Here is a 23,781-nt window from a genome sequence, read left to right as displayed (position 1 = left end):
TTTTATTTATTCTAGCAAAAACAAAAAAACTGCTGCTGTGTCTCTTTGTGTAACTGCAGTGTGAGCTGGAGGTGGGCTTCAATTTGTAACTGTATCTAAATCTGCTAGTACATCTAACACTCCCCTCTCCCAGATCAACAATGCTGCTGTTGAAAGACGTCCACTGTGCTCGTTTGTCTAGAGTGGAGGCACTCCAATACGGGAGTTGTGTTATTGGTCAGATCACCAAGTGAAGACAGAGGGAAAAAGTATAAAAAAGAAATAAATGCTAAAAAACAACTAATGAATTTCGGGGGTTAAGAGAAGTCCCTCTTTTTAAGGTATTGTATGTGCATAAAAGGCTGGACTCTGGGCTCTTTAAGAAAATTAAATAAATGTTTGTTCTGTATTCAGAAGAAGTAATATCTGTTTGAGCAAAGAAGTCTACTGTGTTTAGGTAAATCTATGCCCTACTGTACTACCTTTATTTTATATATAATTGTCTAAATAGATGAATTGATATTCCAACCTTTTGTTGGCAAAAATAGCTGTTTCTGTGCTTGCCCAAATATACAAGAACGTGCAATGGGAAGAAGTCAATATTAGAAGTGCAAGCTGACTTTCTTTCTTTTTTCTGTCCCTTTCCCTTTTTTCCAAGGGTGCAACTATGAATTATGAGGCCCCTGCTCTAAGTAGCAGCTAGCAGTGACAATATGTGATCGTAAAGTATGTCTACAGTAAATCAAGGACAAGCAACAGTAGAACGGTCAGCATAGTCTGTAAATTATACTGTAGCCAAAGTGTTGTGGATACATGTTATAGTTGTAATAGCAATAATAACTATAATGATATTGTAAAAAAGATGAGTAATCAGTTGAATGATCACAGAGAAAGTGACTGTAACTTGCAGTTTACCAAACAAATGTAAAGATAGAATTGATAATGCAAAACAGGGTAAGGATGGTAAAGAACATGCATACATGGCAGAATAATACAAAACAGAATTATACAAAGGTGCCAATCCTTAACGGGGAGCGGGTGACAAAGGGGGAGCGGGTTAAAGCAGAACTTCCCCTTTTGGGTGGTGCTCCGCTTTAAGAACACAGGGGTGGGGGGACACTCCACTGGAACAGCAGCATTCTATTAGAAATTGAGGAGAAGCTCTCCACAGTATTTGGATCTTTTGGAGAAGCTGTGAGCTATCAGGCTCTGGCCTGGCTGCATGCACACACTAGTTTTGATAGTGGAGGGCCTCTCACCTGACTGCTGCTCACTTGTCCAGCTACTCCTCCCTCATCAGGTATATCCTCTCTGAGCTGCTGAGGGAGGGAAGCAGAAAGTCTTATCTTCTCTGGGCATGTCCAGGAAACCAGGGAGTTGTGGGGAAAGGAGGTAAAAGGGCCAGAGCCTACATCTGGGCATGGTGAGCTTCCCTACAATATCTGATATCCTATAGAGTTTTAGCTAAGAAGAAACTCTGGGATTTTAAGACTGTATTTGACTAACGTTTACTGCACAGAGGATCTGTGGGGTGATCCTAAAGTCTGACTTTAGCCTTTTTTTTGGACTGGAAACTTAACAGTCCTAATGGGGCCCCCTCCTACCCCAGGCCTTATAGCAACCACGTGGGCTGCGATTGCTATTAATACTCTCTTGATTCCTTACCTTTTTCATCTCCCTTTCTTTCCTCCCCCCTTTCTCCCTCCTTCATTTCCTTTCCCTTTGCTTTCTTGTCTCCCTTCCTTTCCTTTGTAATATTCTTTTTTCCACTTCCTGGAATGTAAAGATAGCATTTAATGTCAACTGTTCTATATAACTAATTATCCGAGTATCTTCCTAGCATACAATTTTCTAATAATTTCTCTTTACTTAGGAAAAACATACTTACTGATTATTTGAATAATATTTACTGGGGGGATTGGGCATTTTTAAAGTCCCCTTAGTTCCCTTCAGGAGCTGGTCTTTCGCACTGCAGCTTGCTGTGGGTGACAAGACAGAAGACTTAGCCAATGAAAGTTCTGTGGAGGTTGTTAAGTCATTAAACTGCGGTGCGCACTTACCTAGAGTTGTGCTTGAGTTTGAACTTTCTAATTAATGGCAGAAAAAAAAAAAGTTATATAGGAGTGTTTCGATTGGCAGTGAAGGTAAAGTAAAAAGAGCACCAACAGACTCATTTCCAGGTATCTAAAGCCCTTAAAACACATACAATGGTAAATACTAATAACAGTTTTAGGCATACATATTTTTTTCAAACTAACTAGATACATACAGTATGCAATAATAAAAACAGCAACACCAACAAAAACGATAATATTATGATAAAAGATGCACAGGGAGAAGCATAAGTGTTACATTGTTCCATACACTAGGGTCTACATATAGAAAAGTCACTTTACAATTGTCACAGCATTCGTTCACTTTGCATGTAATCCCTGTAATGTGCCTAATACAGTATGTTTACATCCTATGTTCATCCACTCCATTTACTGGCCATAATGCAGTCTTTTCCTGACTGAGGAAATAAACATTCAACAAATTACAGAGATTATTCATCACAGATTTTTATTGGGTTTTTTTTTGCCTTCCTCTGTATCAACTGTGGGTATAGGATTGTGTATATGGAGGTTTTCTGTTTGTGTGGATGTCTCTTTTTTTTTTCTCTGTTGGTTGAACTGGACTTGTGTAGTTTTTCAACCAGATTAACTATGTACCTATGTAAGATGTGCAAATTTGTGACATTTTACAGCAAATTTTTTTTATGAACAGACCCCTAGGTATAAAGCAAATGAAAGTAATCTTTGTCTCCTAGATAATAAATGTTACTGGGTGATGGCCTGCTGTTTCATAGTGAATGTCTGGGTAAATAAATGTACGTGCATTCTTGCAATACATGCACATTTAACCATATTTCGTCACTTTAATAAGTGCAACAAGTAAAGAAAATTACCAGATAATCTGCCAGAAATCCAGTGAGCTAACTACATAGTGTCTCTGCTGCACTGACATCCTAAGCAGTGTTGTCAGTCCTGAGGAGGAGGGTTCTGTAGTCCAGCAGGAGAAAACTCAGGCTGGGCTGCCTGACATCACTTCTTTTAGGATTTCAGAAATACAAAAAAAAGAGAAGGCAAGGAGCACACTTGAATTTTGGCAGGATCCTCAGATATTTTTGAATACTTGCAGAATTTGTAGGGCCTGTGTCCACGTCATCAGGTTGACATCAGTTTCAGAGGCTTATAAGATCATTCAGAATTCACTGTCAAGTGCATTTGGCCCGCAATTGATCTTCTAACTTATTTCAAGAGGGTTTTGCATTCCCAAAAATGTGTATGGGAACAAAAGCCTGTCATCACAGGCCCGTAAAGAAACAAAACATTGGGCAATATGGATGTACTGCAGAGATGTACTGAATATGTTTTTTTCCTACCCTGACATACACAGAAATTTTACACACAAGTGCTATCTAGTAGAATCTTCATACTGAGCTAGAAAAAAGTTGGCTTTTGCACATATGCTTGTTTTGGTTATGGATAAACGTTAATACAGTATACTTCATTGGCACTGGGCTTAAGTATTTTGAGGTTTCTGCTTCTTGGCCTTTTGGCTAAGATCAAGTCTAATATCTGTACTGATAAGGGTCCCAAGGAACGTTTCTGTGAGGAAGAAAACGGGGTACTCACTGGGTAAGGTGGCATGGGAGTAATTTCATAGTGGAGAAACCAAAATGGCCCAGTGCCTCCTGGTTTGACTGTGCTACCTTGTATGGTCAGGGGCTGAGAAGGCAGAGGATCTGTGGTGTCAAGCGCCCCCCGGGTGTGGTGGCCTAGGGGTGCTGGGCAGCACTATGGATTTGAGACTACGCTGGGTGAAACTACACTACTGTAGGCAGTGATGCTTTTTTCTGCACCACGCCTCACTGAGGTCTTTTGGTTGAGACTGGGGCAATTTGTGTTACCAGGCTGAAAGGCCTAGCCAATCCAATTGCCATGGCACTTTTTAATTTTGTATATTTATTTTTCTCCCCCACATGTCACTCCGTACTAATGTTTTCCTTTCACTCAGGATGGAGGCTGTGGATCCCTGGACTGTGTTCACGTGAACTTTTTCAGTTCAATTAGTTTAGTTGTGCACCGCACTGCGGTCTCTTAAAGGGGCCGGACTGTGGCCAGTGGGAGTAGAAAACTACACCCCTAGGTAATGCCCTGAGACACTTTAAACATCTTGATTTTTTGATGATTTTTCAGCTTCCTACTATAGATTGGTAACTTTATCTAGCTGGCGGACATCGACACTCTTGATTGAGGGACCTCTTCCAATTGTGTTTGGACCTAATGCTCGTGTTTTTTCATTGGCCTTGCACAGAGTCACTGATGTTACCAATGGGTAAATGCTAACGGAGTCTATGTTAGTTTTATTTTTTTATGATTCCAATATGCTATATGTCGCAAACGTGCGCGCCAGAGACTGACGCATTCTGCCATTTTGTTAAGAGTAGCCATGTTATTCCCTCATTCTCCTTCCCCTTCCCCTCCCTCTCACTGAGAGGAGACATCTGGCCAGTGTGTGTGTGTACTGTTTATGTAAAAAGGATAACAGAACCTTCCCAAGAGTTGAAAGGGACTCTGAGCTAATAACCTAGCTCAGTGTAGGTGACAGAATTAGATGAACACTTCTCAAATCGATTTTTCCACTATGTCTCATATCTTGGAATATGAAAGACTTACATAAAAACCAGACACCTCGTCAGATGGCCAAGGAGCAGGCGAACAGTTTGATGGGTCACTCGCTTATCTCGGACCATCAGGGAAGACGAAACATAGAACTCATGAACCGTGCAATATATCATTTCATAATTCATATCTAAATAATCCTCAGACTTGTCGGCGTAATAATATACCCGCGGGTGGACTGTCGCTTGTGCAGATGGGAAGTTATAGACCAGAATATGAATTATGAAAGATGTTGGTTCCAGTTTAGGGTTCCGCCTGACGATCCCTCCCTAAACAGGGGATTGGTCTTTTACTTCAGAACCACCCCCTGCTGGGAAACTTTAAAACAGGCTGTCCAGCCTAAGAGTAAGTTAAGTTGAAGAATTCTCCAATCTTTACCATCGTAACATAGAGAGATCAAAAAGCACCCTTCTGCTCAGAAACGTGATCTGCTTACACCCAAGGCTTAATGGCAAGTACCTTAACCCTTTAACCTCTCTCTGTTATCTCTTTGCTGTGCTGTTATGCTCTGTATATATATAAAAGGGTCAAACAGGTGCAATAAAAATATTTACAGAGAAGATGTAACTAAGATATATATATATATATATAGATAGATAAATAGATATCTATCTATCTATATATATATATATATATATATATATATATATATATATATATCTTAGTTACATCTTCTCTGTAAATATTTTTATTGCACCTGTTTGACCCTTTTAGCAATAAATCTCTCTTTCTGAAAGTGTTGAACTATTTCTATAGTGTTATAGCTGAACGCCGAGTTTCCTCTTTCTCTGATCAAAAAGGAGGTGGTGGAAGTGTGAAGGGGTTAATTGTGTAATTAACTTGACCCAGTAACAATTGATTCAGGCTACTGGCACATCGATCGGTATCCATAAGCTGGAAAATCGTTGCACAGGGTGCAGCTGGGTGTGGCATTGTTACGCACGTCACATCGCGGTTGTAGATCGGTTAGCCCTTCGGTCACAAGTTTGGTGAGAAGGTCTGGGGTCTGACGCTGCGATCGTGACACTATATACTTATGTCTGTTTATTATTTTTTGGCCCATTTTGTGCAATTTCAGAATTATATACTTTGTCTCCCTGAAGAAGCAGGCTGCGTCCTGTGAAACGCGTTGGAAATACAAACTATCAACTTGGAATGATTATGCCAGTTATGATATTTATGCTCTCAAAGGCCAGACTTTGTAATTTTGTTTGTCAATTATGTTTGTTATAAACATTTTATGCTTTTTAGGAGTAATGTATGTGTATATATGCTTTTTTTCATCACTACAATTGTGGTTTAATTTATCAATAAAGTGGTAATTGTCACAACATTTGACTATATCAATTTTGTGGTATAGTACCTTCAAACCCCCATTAGTTTTTTAGTTAGGGATATAATTTGCAGTGTCTTATCTGTAAGGGGTGTGGCACCAGTAAATCCTATTAGCAAGGAATAGGAGACCTCAACATGGGTCTCCATCTCCCGCTTTCTTTACTTCATTAATAGTGGGAGTAGAAAATGCCCTAGTGTCAGTGTGATTTAGTAGGAGAAACAGTACCCAATTGTTGGTATCAGTTGGAGGAATAGTGCCTTATTTTTGGTATCAGTGGGAGAGAAAAAGTGCCCCATTGTTGATATCAGTGGGAGGAATGGTACCACATTGGTCTCAGTTGTGGATGGAAGTGTCCCAAAGGACGGATAGAGGCAAGCAAAGGGCCACATTACGGCCATTTAATAAATTGAGATTGAACAAAAAAAATGGAGGTTTCCAATAAGACAACCCAGCAGTAGATTCTCACTTGCTGAGTGTCTCTCTCTCTAATTGATACTCTATACAAGAATTCAGCTATGTGTGCAAACTGAACAGTGATAAATATTAGAGGATCAAATTACAATCTCTAACATAGGGCAGTCAGCTGACTCTGGGCCTTTGCCTGTTTGCTGTACATGGTAAATTTGAGATATTCACATGCTATGCTAGGCAAGTACTCACGTATAGGCATACAAAAATGGTATTGTATTTACCTTGGCTGAGGTTTTGATTTACCCAATCAATCAGTTTTTGAATATCTGTGAAGATCCCTGGTGACCCTCTCTTCTCTGCAGGCTGTATCATATTGTTGGACCATTTGCGTGCACATCCCATGCCCCATGAAGTGACACCAACCAGAACCCACCTCCCATGACTTCGAGGGCAGAGGAATGGTCCACCAGAGTCACCCTAAAAAAAACCATAAAAATACTGTAAACATTTATAAATACCTGATTAGCTAGACACCTTTATATGCCTCACTTGAAATTACACTAATGTCTGAATGATAGACCTAGGATAAAGATTCACCAACAGTTGGCTGTCAAAAGATCTGCCAAGTGTGGAGATGATGTTTGGTGAGATCCTCCATAGTGCCTTACATCAGTCCCAGTCTTTTGCATCCGGTCCTGCAGCCAAACAGCAGAACATGCATTCAATTCCTTGCAGTTCATTTTATTGTCAAAGCAACCACAGCCTTTGTATAAAAGTCTGTATGCAGCCAGAAGGTGTAGAGTGATGCCTCTGCTCTCTGCGTGGTAGAAGTGTCTCATTACAACAAACCCTCTATTAAGTCACACCTATAGTTCTGCAATCAGATTGAAGAACTCTTCTTCTGAGTCAGCAAAGAGATCACTGCTTCCCAACAAAGAGCAAGGATCCTTTTGTAACATGCTGGCAGGGGACAGGCTTTTGTATTTAGGCTGGGCTGCTTAGAAAAAAAAACTAAGATTTTGCACACGTTTGTTTTAATGTCCCTGTAAAGGAAAAATGTCACCTTTGGGGACATGTTACATGTTCCACCCATTCGTAGGGTGGAACATGTAACATGTTCTCAATGCTGCAGCTGCTGCCCAATCCCCCCTCCCTGTGATATAAGTACGGGGGGAAGTTCCCCGTACTAGCTGTCACTTTTTAAAAACAGCACGCCTGTGCAGGGCTCCGCCCACATGGCCTCATCATGCATTCACAGAGTTCTGTGAATTAATGAACTACAAGTCCCAACAGCCTTAGCGGCTGTTGGCTTGCAGTTCTCAATGAACTACCACGCGCTCATGTTTGTCTTGTACAAACAAGAGCCCAGGAGTCAGATTCTAGTAGTTTCTAGTGCAAGCTTTCTCTAGTTTTAATGGAAGACCTCTAACAATTGTGATGAAGCTAATAATGTCATGGCTGATTCTGGGACTGGCCAGTGTAAAACTAAACACGGGTCGAAAATCGCCCAAAGTCAGATGGTTTGGCAAGAACCAGACGACATTTGGCCTGTCTGTACAGTTGTCTGTTTTACAGATGCCAGTCTCACGGCCAGCTTATGTCAAAGAGCATGCTGGAAAACCAGCATCCAACCAGTACTGGCAGTGGCAGTGTGTTCTGATGGGAAGGCAGTCCCCCTCTCAGAACACAAAGGCAGAGTGGGGGAGATCGCCACACCAACATTGCTAGTGTTGGTACGCCAATCTCTCATTTTTTTTCCATTTAGCCTGCTGAGTTGAATGAAAAAAAACTTCTATTGTGTACCCAGCTTTAGATGTGTGAATGATTATCAAAATAAGCAAAAATTTAAAACCTGGCATGCGTCTTTTCCTCCCTCTGGAAATCCAGCGCATACTGCAGTTAGGAATGTCGCACGTGGGCCCAAAGTTTGCATCATATTCATACAAGTCTGATGGTTAACAATTGGTAGCGTCACCTGCTGTAAAATGGTAGCTACTGCACCATCTGGAAGATGGACAGAAAATAAAGAAATATAAGATATCTCCACTCAAAAGACCTGGAAATAAAAGAAAACTACACAGGCGTGGCTTGGGTTAGCAAATATTGCAGCAGTACAAGGGTGGCCAATTAAAGCCAGCAGTTGGCAAATAACCTACTAAATTGGAGCCACACAGTGACTTGAAAAAGTATTCATACCCTTTGAATTTTCCACACTTTGTCATGTTACATCCAAAAACGTACTTTATTGGGATTTTATGTGCTAGACCAACACAAAATGGCACATAATTGTGAAGTGGAAGGATGATAAATGTTTTTCAAAATTGTTTACAAATAAATATCTGAAGAGTGTGATGTAAATTTGTGAGTCAATACTATGTAGATCCACCTTTTGTTGCAATTACAGCTGCAAGTCTTTTTGGGGATGTCTCTACCAGCTTTGCACATATAGAGAGTGCAATTTTAGCCCATTCATCTTTGCAAAATAGTTCAAGCTCTGTCAGATTGGATGGAGAGCAACTCTGAACATCAATTTTCAATTCTTTCTACAGATTCTCAATTGGATTTGGGTCTGGACTTTGAGAATTTCTAACATATGAATATGCTTTGATTTAAACAATTCCATTGTAACTCTGGCCATATGTTTAGGATCGTTGTCCTGCAGAAGGTAAACCTCCACCTCAGTCTCAAGTTTTTTGCAGACTAACAGGTTTTCTTCTAAAACTGCTCTGTATTTGGCTCCATCCATCTTCCCATCAACTCTGCCCAGCTTCCCTGTCCCTGCTGAAGAAAAGCATCCCCATAACATGATGCTGCCACCACCATGTTTCACGGTGGGAAGGGTGTGTTCAGGGTGATGTGCAGTGTTAGTTTTCTGCCACACATAGCATTTTGCTTTTAGGCCAAAAATTTTAATTTTGGTCTCATCTGACCAGAGCACCTTCTTCCACGTTTGCTGTGTCCCCCACATGGTTTCTCGCAAACTGCAAACGGGACTTCTTATGGCTTTCTTTCAACAATGGCTTTCTTCTTGCTACTCTTCCATAAAGGTAACATTTGTGGAGTGCACGACTAATAGTTGTCCTGTGGACAGATTCTGCCACCTGAGCTGTGGATCTCTGCAGCTCCTCCAGAGTTACCATGGACCTCTTGGCTGCTTCTCTGATTAGTGCTCTCCTTGCCCAGCCTGTCAGTTTAGGTGGATGGCCATGTCTTGGTAGGTTTGCAGTTGTGCAATCCTCTTTCCATTTTTGGATGATGGATTGAACAGTGCTCCGTGAGATGTTCAAAGCTTGGGATATTTTTTTTATACCTAACCCTGCTTTAAAAGTCTTCACAACTTTATCCCTGACTTGTCTGGTGTGTTCCTTGGCCTTCATGATGTTATTTGTTCACTAATGTTCTCTAACAAATTTCTGAGGGCATCACAGAACAGCTGTATTTATACTGAGATAAAATTACACACAGGTGGACTCTATTTACTAATTAGGTGACTTCTGAAGGTAATTGGTTCCACTAGTTTTTAGTTAGGGGTATCAGAGTAAAAGGGGCTGAATAAAAAATGCACGACACACTTTTCAGATATTTATTTGTAAAAAATTTTAAAAACCATTTATCATTTTCCTTCCACTTCACAATTATGTGCCACTTTGTGTTGGTCTATCACATAAAATCCCAATAAAATACATTTACATTTTTGGTTGTAACATGACAAAATGTGGAATATTTCAAGGGGTATGAAAACTTTTTTAAGGCACTGTACTTCTGAGAATCAGAAGGTACACATTTGAGGTAAAATGGATTTCTGAGCACTATCTGATAAAAAAATAAATGTTTTATCCCTCATTTTAGGATATTAGGTGAAACCATGCAAATCATCCTTTTATGCTTCTGTTGCCAAATGTCCATCTTTAAACGTTTGTTTATAGTACAATTACAGCCTAAAAATATAGAACCATTCCTTTTAGCCCACATCTCTATAAGGTGTCTATTTGTTCCATTGTCTTGATCAATAAGCCCCGCGCCATAGAATCCAGGGGTCCATACACTGCACTGATAACAGCCAACTAGCCTGAAACAGCGATATGTAATTTGGAATAAATTACTCTATAATGTTATGTAGCGTAGGAGGCACAGGAATACTGTCCAGGTCTTCCCCACAAGCTCTTTCCTGCAACCAGGCACATAGGCTCACTCACAGGTTTCTTCAATGACCAGTCTAGGGGGGTGTTTTTTTTGTTCTTTTTTAATTGTTGGGGAACTTGGATAGAGTTTAGGGAGGTGAGTGGGATAACCACAAAAACAAGAACTATGTATACTTGAGGACTTTCTATAATCTTCAGGACAAATGATGTTAAAGTCCATGCTTGCAATAAACAGTGGGCTTCAGATTTAAGACAGTAGTAGTTTAGAGCCCAAGAACAGCTTCCGTTTTGTGGAAGGAGGATGGATGGACAAAGCTCTTCAAGACACCAGCCGCTCTGCCCTTTAGCTAGAGCCGCAGCTGACTCCCTAGCACCAGAGGTGTTAAAGCAATACAAAGTCTCTAAGATCCTTTAACGGTGTCTGTTATCACAAGGCCCAAAAGCAACTGGATGCCTTCCTCGTGATACCAGACCAGATCTTCAGTAGATGGCCCCTCAGTCAGCTTTAGCATAACCCGGGTCTCAGCATTCCAGCCCTCAGGTCAACCACTTAAGGCTGCATGGTAGTAGGCGTTTGTGAGGGCAAGGGTGGGTAGTAGGCGTTTTGGGAAGGCTGTTTGATCCTGTCTTCTCTGATTCTCCCCTTCTTCCACAGTCCCCAATCCATCTGGTGATAGTACAGAGGTCTAACAGTCACTGCACATGCTTAGTCTGGTGTGTATTGCTAGGTTTTTTTTCTTTGGGAGGATGCATGTGATCTGCACAGGGCCAATCAGCACTGTCCATACAGAGGGTCAGGGGTCATGCAACCTCATACAACAGTCAAGGAATGAAAACTCCTCCTACAAGATTATCAGTGCTTGGCTGGACACTGATAGAAGTCACAAGACTGCTGATAAAAAGGCATTTAGCAGTTTATATTTACTAAAATAATTAAATTTCTATGTTCTGTGTACTGTGGAAGACAGATATAGTGAATGCAGAGTCCTGGGTTTAGTTTTGTTTGGACTATTCATTATGTAGTGCTAGTGGTCAGGGTGAGAACTGTGATCTTGTTACAAAATTAACATTTCAAATTCAAAATTTGTTTTTAATATTTAAACAAACTCACCCATCCATGTCTGTATGCTTTATTTTGCTGCAAAATCACTTTGAAGCTCCCCTCCCCCCTTCTGCTGCATTTCTGACCATGGCCATCTTGAGTACGGGCATATGATTCATGTAGAAGCTACTTTCTGGAATCCAACTGCCTTTAGCTCAGGCATGCAGGCAGGAGGGTGTGCTTAGCTTAGAAAACACCTGCTCCCCACCTGAAGACTCCAGGAATGTATGACATTATTTGCCTAGGCCTGGAAACCAGGAAGTAACTGAAGAAATGTAGCAAACTTTTAAATTAAGTACAGTAAATATGATATATTTTTCTATCTATTTACTAATGCTAGCCGCATATGAATTAATAATAGTCAATGTTGATTGAGAGAGTGGAATTCTACTTTAAATAAGACAGCACCCAGTTAAGATATATAATACTAATGCAAATTATGAAATATCTAAAGTCATTTTTTCAAATAATATATAATTATAATATAGTTATAATAATAATTATAATGGACCTTGTACCCAGGACAGGTCTTAAATAGTTTAAAAGAGCTTCACTACTCCCGACTAGCCATATAAAGCCCATTACATTCTTAAAACCACTACCTGTGGAAGTTTACCTCTTCCCTAGTTTTCCTCATGCTTAGTTTTCATCATCCCTAATTGTCAGCTTGAAAAGCTGACTTACAGAGCTCATGAGTGTGTACCACAGCTAAGTCAGATTAGGAATGGTGGGGGCACTAAATAGTTGCCTGGCCCATGAAAGAAACCCATCCTTGATCATCTCAGTACAACAGAAGCCTCTCACTTTCTGCTGTGCGTCCCCATCCAAGTGCAACACATAGAAAACCTGCTGGAAAACATTCATCTGGGCTCGGCAAGCAGGCTGGCTGGATTTTAGCACCTGCGAATACAGAAAGAGTGAGGACATTGGAACTCATGTGCAGATATATCATCAACAGGCTCCCCAAAAAATTAAACTTGCTGGTTAGTTATACAAACAAAGAATATTTCAGTATTAAATACACTGGCTCTTTGGGCAAAACCTGTTTTGTTTGGTTATGTATTAAAGAATAAATAAATGCAGCATAAATACTAAAAGTATAAGTAACTAAAGACTGTCCCTATATTATCTTCTATGAATCTCTTGAAGACCAGAACTCAAACTGATAGGATATGTACTGTAATGCAGTCAGGCTTTGTAGCATCGCATGATTTAAAGCTGAATTACAGGCACAAAAACCTTAATTGAAATATATCCCTCAATAGCCACAATGGATGTAAATCCATTTTGTGTGCATCAGATGCCTTTGGAAACCTAGACAGTACTTTATGCAAACCTAGATATTACTGTGAAAAAGTATTGCCGACATCATCACTGTTCGGTGCATCGCCTGTGCAGATAGCAGAGCTGTAGGAGGGTCACAGCAGGTCCACCCACTATAGCCTGTCTGTGAAAACGTCAGGGGAGAGTGGATACAAGAACTACAGGGGAGAATGGATACAAGAACTACAGGGGAGAGTGGATACAAGAACTACAGGGGAGAGTGGATACAAAAACTACAGGGGAGAGTGGATACAAGAACTACAGGGGAGAGTGGATACAAGAACTACAGGGGAGAGTGGATACAAGAACTGCAGGGGAGAGTGGATACAAGAACTGCAGGGGAGAGTGGATACAAGAACTACAGGGGAGAGTGGATACAAAAACTGCAGGGGAGAGTGGATACAAGAACTACAGGGGAGAGTGGATACAAGAACTACAGGGGAGAGTGGATACAAGAACTACAGGGGAGAGTGGATACAAAAACTACAGGGGAGAGTGGATACAAGAACTACAGGGGAGAATGGATACAAGAACTACAGGGGAGAGTGGATACAAGAACTACAGGGGAGAGTGGATACAAGAACTACAGGGGAGAGTGGATACAAGAACTACAGGGGAGAGTGGATACAAGAACTACAGGGGAGAGTGGATACAAGAACTACAGGGGAGAATGGATACAAGAACTACAGGGGAGAATGGATACAAGAACTACAGGGGAGAGTGGATACAAGAACTACAGGGGAGAGTGGATACAAGAACTACAGGGGAGAGTGGATACAAGAACTACAGGGGAGAGTGGATACAAGAACTACAGGGGAGAGTGGATACAAGAACTACAGGGGAGAGTGGATACAAGAACTACAGGGGAGAGTGGATACAAGAACTACAAGAAGAAGAACTACACATAAGACACCAAGATTCTAGTAAGAATATACCCGCTTTGTGTATTTAGACAATATTTGATTAGCTCAGCTTTAGGGCTGGAAGACGGCTTAAAAAAAAAAAAAGGAGAACATGAATGACCAAATTGTCCTTTAATTGATGCATAGGCTTGTGGGGTCGAGTTGGCCAAGGGAGCAGAACTCTTGCAGCCATTCTTTACAGTATAGTCACCCATCAGATGGGTGAGTAGCATTATCACAGTTTTGGTGAAAGGGGAAGTGTTGAGCTGTACACATTGGAGGCAGCCACAGTTATACCAGCAAGGTAGCTAAAATATATGGTGTGTAACATTGAAATCCTGAGATTATGATTTGTACCTTGAACTACCCTTTACTTAAGTACTAGTAACAAAGCCTGAGCTATTTTTCTTATATATTTCTAACATACATTGTGATAAGAACATCTTGAGATCATCTTTGAGAAACATTTCTTACCAAATACAATGCGCCCTTCCAATTCCAAAATAGCGATATCATAGTTGATTGGCTGGCTAGCAAGAAATTTGGGGTGCAGAATCACTCTGAGTATAGAGAAAACCATCTCAGAACTTTCTTTGACCATGAGATCATGGTCCCCAATACACACCTTAAAATTAGTTGTAAAGTTCCTGTGAAGACAAAGAAATCACCCAGACAAGATATGGGAACTAAAGAACAGGACAGAACAGAACAAATGTTAAAAAAAAAAAAGTTGTGATTAAAATAAGTACAGGTTAACCACTTGCCTACCGGGCACTTATACCCCCTTCTTTACCAGGCCAATTTTCAACTTTCAGCGCTGTCGCACTTTGACAATTTTTTTCTCACAAATAGAGCTTTCTTTGGTGGTATTTAATCGCTGCTGTGCACTTTACTTTTTGCGCTATAGACAAAAAAAGTGCAAAAAATATTTTTAAAAAAGTTTATTTATTTTGTGCGTTGATGAGGCAGCACTGATGAGCACTAATAGGTGGCACTGATAGGCAGCACTGATGGGCACTGATAGGCAGCACTGAAGGGCACTGATAGGCAGCACAAATGAGGTGTCATGGATAGGCGGCACTGATAGGTGGCACTGACTGCCATCACTGCTGGGCACTGACTGGCGGCACTGCTAGGCATTGACTAGCGCAACTGCTGGGCACTGACTGGCACAACCGCTGGGCACTGACTGGTGGCACTGACTGGTGGCACTGACTGGCAGCACTGCTGGGCTGCACTGGTCGGCACAGGTGGGTGGCACTGCTGGGCACAGGTAGGTGGCACTGCTGGGCACAGGTAGGTGGCACTGCTGGGTGGCACAGGTGGGCGCAATGCTGGGCACAGGTGGGCGCAATGCTGGGCACAGGTGGGCGCACTGCTGGGCACAGGTGGGCAGAACTGGTGGGTGGCACTGCTGGGCACCGATCATCAGGGCACTGATCATCAGTGCCCTGATGATCAGTGCCGATCCCTGCTCTGACAACTGCCGTTTCTCGGTAGTACTTTCCTCGCGCTCTGACAGCGTAAGGAAAGTGCAGCCGAGAACCGGCAATTGGTCACAAAAAGGTCAATAATTCAACTGGTCTAGATCTAAGATATTGAGATCATGTTCCTGGTAGGTGGCCACATTACTTCCCCCCTCCTCCCCCACACACCTCCCACCGCCCTATAAGGCCTCATCCACACTGGACGTTATAAATAGCCAGTAGTGTTAGCTGTAAAATGCTGCGTTACAAATGTGAGTTTTGTTGCTTTTTTTTAGCATTTTGTATTAGCGTTTTTCAGCATTTGCTAACAAAACTGTGTTTCCACAAATGCTTGATATTCAAAAACGCTCATAAATCCCAGATAGCCATGTTTTTCAGCATTAGAGTATTTTTACAGCTGAAACACTCCTCTTCAAACACAGTAGTTCTCAGGGGGTTTTCCAGCCTGACAATGCCCCTGCCATAAAACACTGACAAAAGTCTATGTGTGCATGGACACATAGGACAACATGCTGGGTAGTTTACCACCTGTAGAAAAAAACCACCTGACACCCAAAAGAGCAGCTCCAAAAATGCCCAGTGTGTATGAGGCCTTACACAGTTGTGATTATAAGTTTACACATCCCAGGCAGAGCTTGTACAATGGTGGCCATTTTTCTTGCACCAATGTCACATAAAAGCCCACTTATGGTACCCCTAACAGCACCAAGAGAAGCATTAAAAATTGTGGAACAAACTTATTTGGCGCAACAAAATGCTTGGATATGTTATGTTTGGATAGGAGTCAACAAGGCATATGAAGAAAAGCACACCATCCCTACAATGAAGTATTAAGGTGGATTCTTGCTGCACTGGGGCAGTGTGAGATACAGCAGAACAGGGAATTTAGTCCAAAACTGATGGCAAGACGAATGCATATTCAGAAAATGTTGGAGAAAATCTTTTGTTTTTCAGCCCCCTGTATGTGGAGCACACTTGGACTTTCCAGGATGACAATAATCCAATAAATGAAACCAAGTCAGCCCTTCAGTGATTGCATTAGAAAAAAAGATGAAGGTTCTGAAATGACCATCACAATCTCATGACCTCAATATTATTTAGCCCCTTTAGAGAGATCTCAAACATGTCGTTTATGCTGGACAGTCAAAAGATTTACAAGACCTAGAGGCTTTTTACCAACCAAAACTGCCAGTTTTACAAAATGACAAATAAAGAGACTCAACCGCTATTTCAAAAGATTGCAAGCTATCACTGATGCTAAAGCAGGCAATATATGGTAATAAGAACTAAGGGTATGCAAACTTTTGAACATGATCATTTTATTTTTTTCTTTGATTGTGCTATTCTGTGATGCTCAATTGTTTAAGATGAATCACATTAAAAATAAAGTAAATGTGTATGGTGTGATCACTCACATTTTCTTTAAAAAAAATGGTCCACTTCCTACAAATTCTTAATGCGCATAAATGTCTAACAAAGTACATAATTTTAGAACTTTTTACACATTAACTTGTTCATTTGGGTGTTTTACGATTAATAGGATTTTGTACTTGTAGTATATGATGTTAAGATGCTAGCTATAGGTCATTTGAATTGTTAACCTAGATGGATAATTAAGATAGGGAATACATGTAGTTGGATTGATAGTGCCACTCCCTACAGGCTCCAGAAGAAGTCCAGATTGGAAAAAAATGCGTAGCGCTTGGAAGCAATGTAATGTTTTTACACTGGTTGAGGCACAGAGACGTAGCACTCTGGGTGTGTGTCTTGAGGCACATGGGGTTTATGTTGATGCTTTCTCACAGAAAAGGAATACAGTGAGGAACAGAAGTATTTGAACACCCTGCGATTTTGCAAGTTCTCCCACTTAGAAATCATGGAGGGGTCTGAAATTCACATTGTATGTGCATTCCTACTCTGAGAGACAGAATTTTTTAAAAAAATTCAGGAAATCACATTGTATGATTTTTAAAGAATTTATTTGTCTTGCACTGCTGAACATAAGTATTTGAACACCTGAGAAAATCAGTGTTAGTGGTTACAGGAGAAATACATTCATATTTTTCTCCTGTAACCACTGAAGAGTCAACCTGGCCTTTTGGTTAGGGTCATTATCATGCTGGAAAGTCCAAGAACATCCCATGAGAAGCTTTCATGCAGAAAAATGCAAACTGTCTGCCAATATTTTCTGGTAACATGCCACATTCATCTTGCCATCAATTTTCACAAGATTCCACCATGCTACACATGTGCAGCTCAGTGTACACATAAAAGAGATTTGGGAGCAGAAACCTTTCAATTTTTTGTAAACAAGTTTACTTCTGCTTAAAGGAAAGTAAAATTAAAGTTTGGAATTGTATCTCCAAAAGGATCTAAATGGTCTGTTTTAGTAGCATGTTTATCTATATTGGAGAACCCATGTTTTAATATAAGACCTTTCTTTCGATAGGGGGCCATCAAATAAAGTGAGTTTTCTAACCTCGAAAAAAAAAAAAAGAAAAGAAATGAAGATTAAAAGGCTGTGTAGATGGGTTTTTGTTTGCTTCTGTTGGGATATGCATTCCCATACAAGCCTATGACAATGCAAAGCAGGTCAAATGCAGGACAGACAGAAGTCAACTGCAGGTCAAATGTCTATGTATTCTGAATGATCTCAGAAGTGTTTCACACTGATGCCATTAACACAAGCCTGTCAACACAAGCTACAATAATACTCATCAGTCTCACTGCTGGTAACTCCAATCTTCACTCTCTTGCAGAGCTACACCAATTCAGGTACCTTCAGCACCTGCAACGTCTGGGTGTGTGGAATGCCTTCACACTTACTGTGAATAATGGACCCAGCACCTGGATGCTACATCACTGCGTTGCTGCAATTCCCCACCTCCCTACAGGTCCAGGGCTTCGGTGAAATTCCAGTGAGCTTGGGAAACGTGGTGGTAGGGGGGGGCGGTGGATTTGGGAGGCAGGCACCGCCTTCACTGCCATGCAGAGATGAACAATTTAAGGTGTTTGGGTGGTCAACGGAACTCTCACTGCTTTCCATTCTGAGAACGTTTTTAGGTGTCCTTGGAAATCTTACATGGTGAGCAAATTCTCACTGCACTCCAATTTGAGAATGGTTTTGGATGGCAGGGGGCCCACCTGAATTTTGTGGGAGCCCAGGACATCAAAGCATGTGGGGGGTTGGTGTTCAAAAGGGTGTTTCTTACCTTTACTGTCACATAGAAATGATAGGGCAGTACTAAATACACATGCAACAATCTTAATCACATAAGTACAAAGAGGATATATAGTCTTACTTGTCAGTTATGCAGTGAGCAGCTGTAATGACATGCTTGTCGCTAACAATGGTTCCCCCGCAAACATGTTGTGATTTTCGTTTTATAGATACCTGAGCAAGATAAATTGTAATAAAAAAAAAACTTAAACATACTTTTAATTCATAGACACCATTCATAACTTTTTATATAGTACATAGGTTCAAAATAGACATGTCAATGTTGCTCAAACAAAATAAAGAACAAAGCAAAAAACACACAAAAAAAGATTGTGCAACTTTAATATCCTCTTCCTTTAGCTGAGCCAGAAAACGAAAAAAAAAAACAACAATATTAACTACCTGGGTGCCATGTTCAAACTTTACAGGTACAGTGGCTGTTTTCTCCAATGCCTTTTTAACCACTTTCCATCCCTTCGCCATTTATAAGCGATAGCAAGTTGAATTGGTTTTACTGGGATTATGACTGGCATTGTTTTCTTTGGAGCCTCTCTTGTTAGTAAAAGTAATCCGAGCGGCTATACAGTTGCTGGATTACTTTTACTGGTGGTGGAAGGGGGCTCCCCCACCGCATTCTCCTTTACCGGGCATTCCCGTCTGATCAGGGAGCCTGGTAAGGATGCAGCCGGTAGCATCTGATTCCTGGAACACAGTGAGATGAACTGATGTTGTTCCTCCCACTGTGTGACGTCAGAAATCGGAAGCAACAAGGATTTAATCACTTCCGGATTCAATCTCATGCAAACAAGCCATTACTGGTTTGTGAAAGCATGAAAACATCTGATCAAACCAATCCTAAGTTTGATCTGATGTTTTTGAGGCCAGAGGAGAGCTATGGGGATTCATAGACCCCAGATCTCTCCATAAAAGGACCTGTCATGGCCCATGCTATCACAATGATGAGACTGCACCGATATGTGGCACTGATGAGCACTGATAGGCATCACTTATGGGCACTGACAGCTAGCACTGATGGGCACTATTGGTTGCACTGATGAGGCTACAATGATCATCAGGGCACTGATGATCAGTGCCCTGATGATCAGTGTAGACGTCCCCCTGAGAAATGCCGCTTTCCGGCTCTCCTCTCCTCATGCGCTGTCAATGCGATAACCAGCATTTCCTATTTGCACGGTGATCAGCTGTGAATGGATACAGCTGATCACATGGTAAAAAGGTGGTCCTTTACCTGGACACAGCAATCACAGATCACACATGGTGTGCACCCCAGCGGATGCGCGGGGAGTGTGATTCTGTGAGGACGGCAATGGATGCCCTCCCAGAACAAGCAAACTGCGCTGTAGCCATATTTTGGCTATAGCGTGGTCAGGAACTGTGTACCATAGTTGGTCTGCATTCCACAGGCATGGGCAATTTTACAACATTACATGTTTGGTATCTATTTTATCATCTCATATTTTATATTTTACAAAAAAAATGGCTTTTAAAATTACGCCTATGGAGATTTTTAGGCCCCCAATGGCATAGACAATTTTAAAGCATGACATGTTTGGTATCTATTTACTGAGCATAACATCATCTTTTATATTTTACCAAACAATTGGGTATTATATTGTGTTGTGTTTTTGCAGTGTTAAAATTCATTAAAGTATCTTTTTTCCAGAAAAATTGCATTTGAAAAACGGCTGAGCAAATTTTGTGTGACATAAAAATATGCAACATGCACCATTTTATTCTCTAGCCTCTGCTTAAAAAATATATAATGTTTAGGGGTACCAAGTAGTAATTTAGCAAAAAAATAATGATTTTTACAGGTAGGAGAAGAATGTCAGAGTTGGCTTGGACTGGAAGTGGTTAAAATGGCAATGGACTCAAAGGCTCCTACAAGTCCTGTCAGTAACAGCTGGGGTCCAGCACTACATCCAAGAGCTAAATCAATCAGTTGTGATAACACAGCACTTCCTGTTAGCATGAAGGCTTGGGCAGAACTGTTGATGTTCTGTCCTGACTTTCCCTGTAGCAGTAGATCAACACTAATATTACTTATTGCTTATTGCAAGCAGCAAAAGTTCACTATTAGCAGTAATGTGGGGGCTGGATCAGGTCTTCACTAGCCAGATCCTCCATGAATGAAGTGCAATATACTGTATATATATATATATATATATATATATATATACACAGTGAAGAACAGAAGTATTTGAACACCCTGCGATTTTGCAAGTTCTCCCACTTAGAAATCACCGAGGGGTCTGAAATTCACATTGTAGGTGCATTCCCACGTTGAGAGACAGAATTAAAAAAAAAAAAAAAAAAATCAGGAAATCACATTGTATGATTTTTAAAGAATTTATTTGTCTTGCACTGCTGAACATAAGTATTTGAACACCTAAGAAACAGCAAGAATTTTAGCTCTCAAAGACCTGTTACTGTGCCTTTAAAAAGTCCACCTCTACTCCACTCATTAATCTAACGTAGTAGCACCTGTCTGAGCTCTTTAAAGACACCTGTCCACCCCACAGTCAGTCAGACACTAACTACTACCATGGGCAAGATCAAAGACCTGTCAAAAGACACCAGAGACAAAATTGTGGACCTCCACAAGGCTGGAAAGGGCTACGGGGCAATTACCAAGCAGCTTGGTGAAAATAGATAAACTGTTGAAGCAACTGTTAGAAAATGGAAGAGGCTAAAGACGACTGTCAGTCTCCCTCGGACTGGGGCTCCATGCAAGATCTCACCTCGTGGGGTATCACTGATAAGAAAGGTGAGGAATCAGCCCAGAACTACAAGGGAGGAGCTGGTCAATGACATGAAGAGAGCTGGGACCACAGTTTCAAAGGTCACTGTCAGTAGAACACTACGCCGTCATGGTTTCAAATCATGCATTGCACGGAAGTTTCCCCTGCTCAAATCATCACATGTCCAGGCCCATCTGAAGTTTGCCAATGACCATCTGGATGATCCAGAGGAGGCATGGGAGAAAGTCATGTGGTCAGATGAGACCAAAATAGAACTTTTTCGTCTAAACTTCACTCGTCGTGTTTGGAGGAAAGAGAAGGATGAGTTGCATCCCAAGAACACCATCCCTACTGTGAAGCATGGGGGTGGTAACATCATGCTTTGGAGGTGCTTTTCTGTGAAGGGGACAGGCCGACTGCACTGTATTAAGGAGAGGATGAATGGGGCCATTTATTGTGAGGTTTTGAGCAACAGCCTCCTTCCTTCAGTCAGAGCATTGAAGATGGGTCGTGGCTGGGTCTCCCAACATGACAACGACCCGAAGCACATAGCCAGGATAACCAAGGAGTGGCTCCGTAAGAAGCATGTCAAGGTTCTGGAGTGGCCTAGCCAGTCTCCAGACCTAAATCCAATAGAACATCTTTGGAGGGAGCTGAAACTCCGTGTTTCTCAGCGACAGCCCCGAAGCCTGACAGATCTAGAGGAGATCTGTGTGCAGGAGTGGGCCAAAATCCCTATTGCAGTGTGTGCAAACCTGGTGAAGAACTACAGGAAACGTTTGACCTCTGTAATTGCAAACAAAAGCTTCTGTACCAAATATTAACACTGATTTTCTCAGGTGTTCAAATACTTATGTTCAGCAGTGCAAGACAAATAAATTCTTTAAAAATCATACAATGTGATTTCCTGAATTTTTTTTTAAATTCTGTCTCTCAGAGTGGGAATGCACCTACAATGTGAATTTCAGACCCCTCCATGATTTCTAAGTGGGAGAACTTGCACAATTGCAGGGTGTTCAAATACTTCTGTTCCTCACTGTGTGTGTATATATATATATATATATATATATATATATATATATATAAAATATATATATATGGGGTTGTGTAAATTGCATAATGACAGTAAAATGCACTTTTTCTTCTGTTTTTTTTTTTACAATTTATTCTCATTTAAAATCAAATATATAAAAGTACATGTATCCAAAGTCTGTTGCCAATTAAAGCCTTGTATAGCCTGAAAAAAATTACAAAAAACTGTATAATATGTTAGAGTAGACTAGAAATGCTGAAAGGCATCATGTGAGGAACCAACAAATTGTCTGAACCATAAGACACTGAGATTCGAGGGGATCTAGGGATGAAAAAGCCAGAGGTTTGTTGGTTAAAAACACCTGTGCTTAGAGAATATGAAGGCTACCATTGCTGAACCCTCCAGAAAATTCCAGTTGTGCTGCTATCATGGTGACCTATTGTTTCTGAAGCACTGCCCTGAAACAAATATGCAAGAAGCAGGCATTTTGAACAGTAGTGTATCCAGTAATTAAGTTACTGGCATTCAGTCATTTAAATATGTGTTACAAAGTTATAAAGTCAGGCTTTGGCTGTGTGCAGGCATGTACAGTCTACAGTACCCACTGCAGGTGGCGCTCTTCCATAACAATGCAGCTGGAAGAGGAAGTCAAGTGAATCTGGGGTTCTCTATGGTTTCCTCGGTCCCTTGGTGCAGCGATCTGGTTGGTTACGCTGGATCCAGGTAACCCTGACAGCCATCTTGGGTCATGCAAAATGTTTCTAAGTCTCTGCCTCGGGGTTTTGGCAATCATTTTGCAACTGGCTAGTGCAAGGACAGTACAGCCATCTGGCAGGGACAGCACTAGCGGTAGGGAGAGGTTTCAGAGGAGTAGGGAAAGCATAGGACCTACAGTACGTCTGCATCTTCAGGAAGCTCCTCCTCTGTACAGGTGAGCCTCCCCGCCATGTCTGTTGTACTATTTTGAAGTTTTGCAATACATCATTTTCTGCAATCTGGGATTCTGTGTACTTTCTGCCACTACACCATGCTGCACCTAGCCAACATGTGCCTTTCAAGAAGAGGAACATCTCTGAATTTTGTGTTGAGGTGTTCTAGCTATAAAAATCAGGTAGTTTCAAATCCAAGAATTAGGGATGCACTGATGCTGATACTGAGTATTTTCACAAGTACTCGTAAAAATGCTCACAATACTGGAAACCGATACTTTCCAGTGCGATTTGCGTCAATAAAAATTGCACTACAAAGATTAGCATGCAATTTGAACAGGAATGCGATTCCTGTCCAAATCACATGCAGTTTTCCCACTGCTCCTGTGTGAACCCAGGCTTGTCATATCCTGAGTTCACACAGGAGC

The 23,781-nt window shown here is 41.1% G+C and overlaps 1 protein-coding gene across 1 annotated transcript in view; it reads right to left on the bottom strand.

The window, feature by feature from the left end:
- The window catches only part of OVCH2 (ovochymase 2), a 102,734-nt gene that overhangs the window by 71,628 nt on the left and 7,325 nt on the right, over positions 1-23,781 (bottom strand). The window contains exons 3-8 of the mRNA XM_089675920.1: positions 18,712-18,803; positions 14,397-14,569; positions 12,502-12,597; positions 8,306-8,457; positions 6,735-6,930; positions 1,868-1,958 (exon numbers count right to left, since the gene is read on the bottom strand). Coding sequence (XP_089532046.1) covers positions 1,868-1,958; positions 6,735-6,930; positions 8,306-8,457; positions 12,502-12,597; positions 14,397-14,569; positions 18,712-18,803 — 800 coding nt within the window. The remainder of the gene's footprint in view (positions 1-1,867; positions 1,959-6,734; positions 6,931-8,305; positions 8,458-12,501; positions 12,598-14,396; positions 14,570-18,711; positions 18,804-23,781) is intronic.

This window comes from Staurois parvus, unplaced genomic scaffold, assembly GCF_062004578.1.
Source record: "Staurois parvus isolate SC_StPar_1 unplaced genomic scaffold, SC_StPar_1.0 ptg000159l, whole genome shotgun sequence".
In the NCBI taxonomy this organism is placed as follows: domain Eukaryota; kingdom Metazoa; phylum Chordata; class Amphibia; order Anura; family Ranidae; genus Staurois; species Staurois parvus.
The sequence above is the reverse complement of the archived record's forward strand: the minus strand, read 5'-3'. Positions and strand labels throughout refer to the sequence as shown.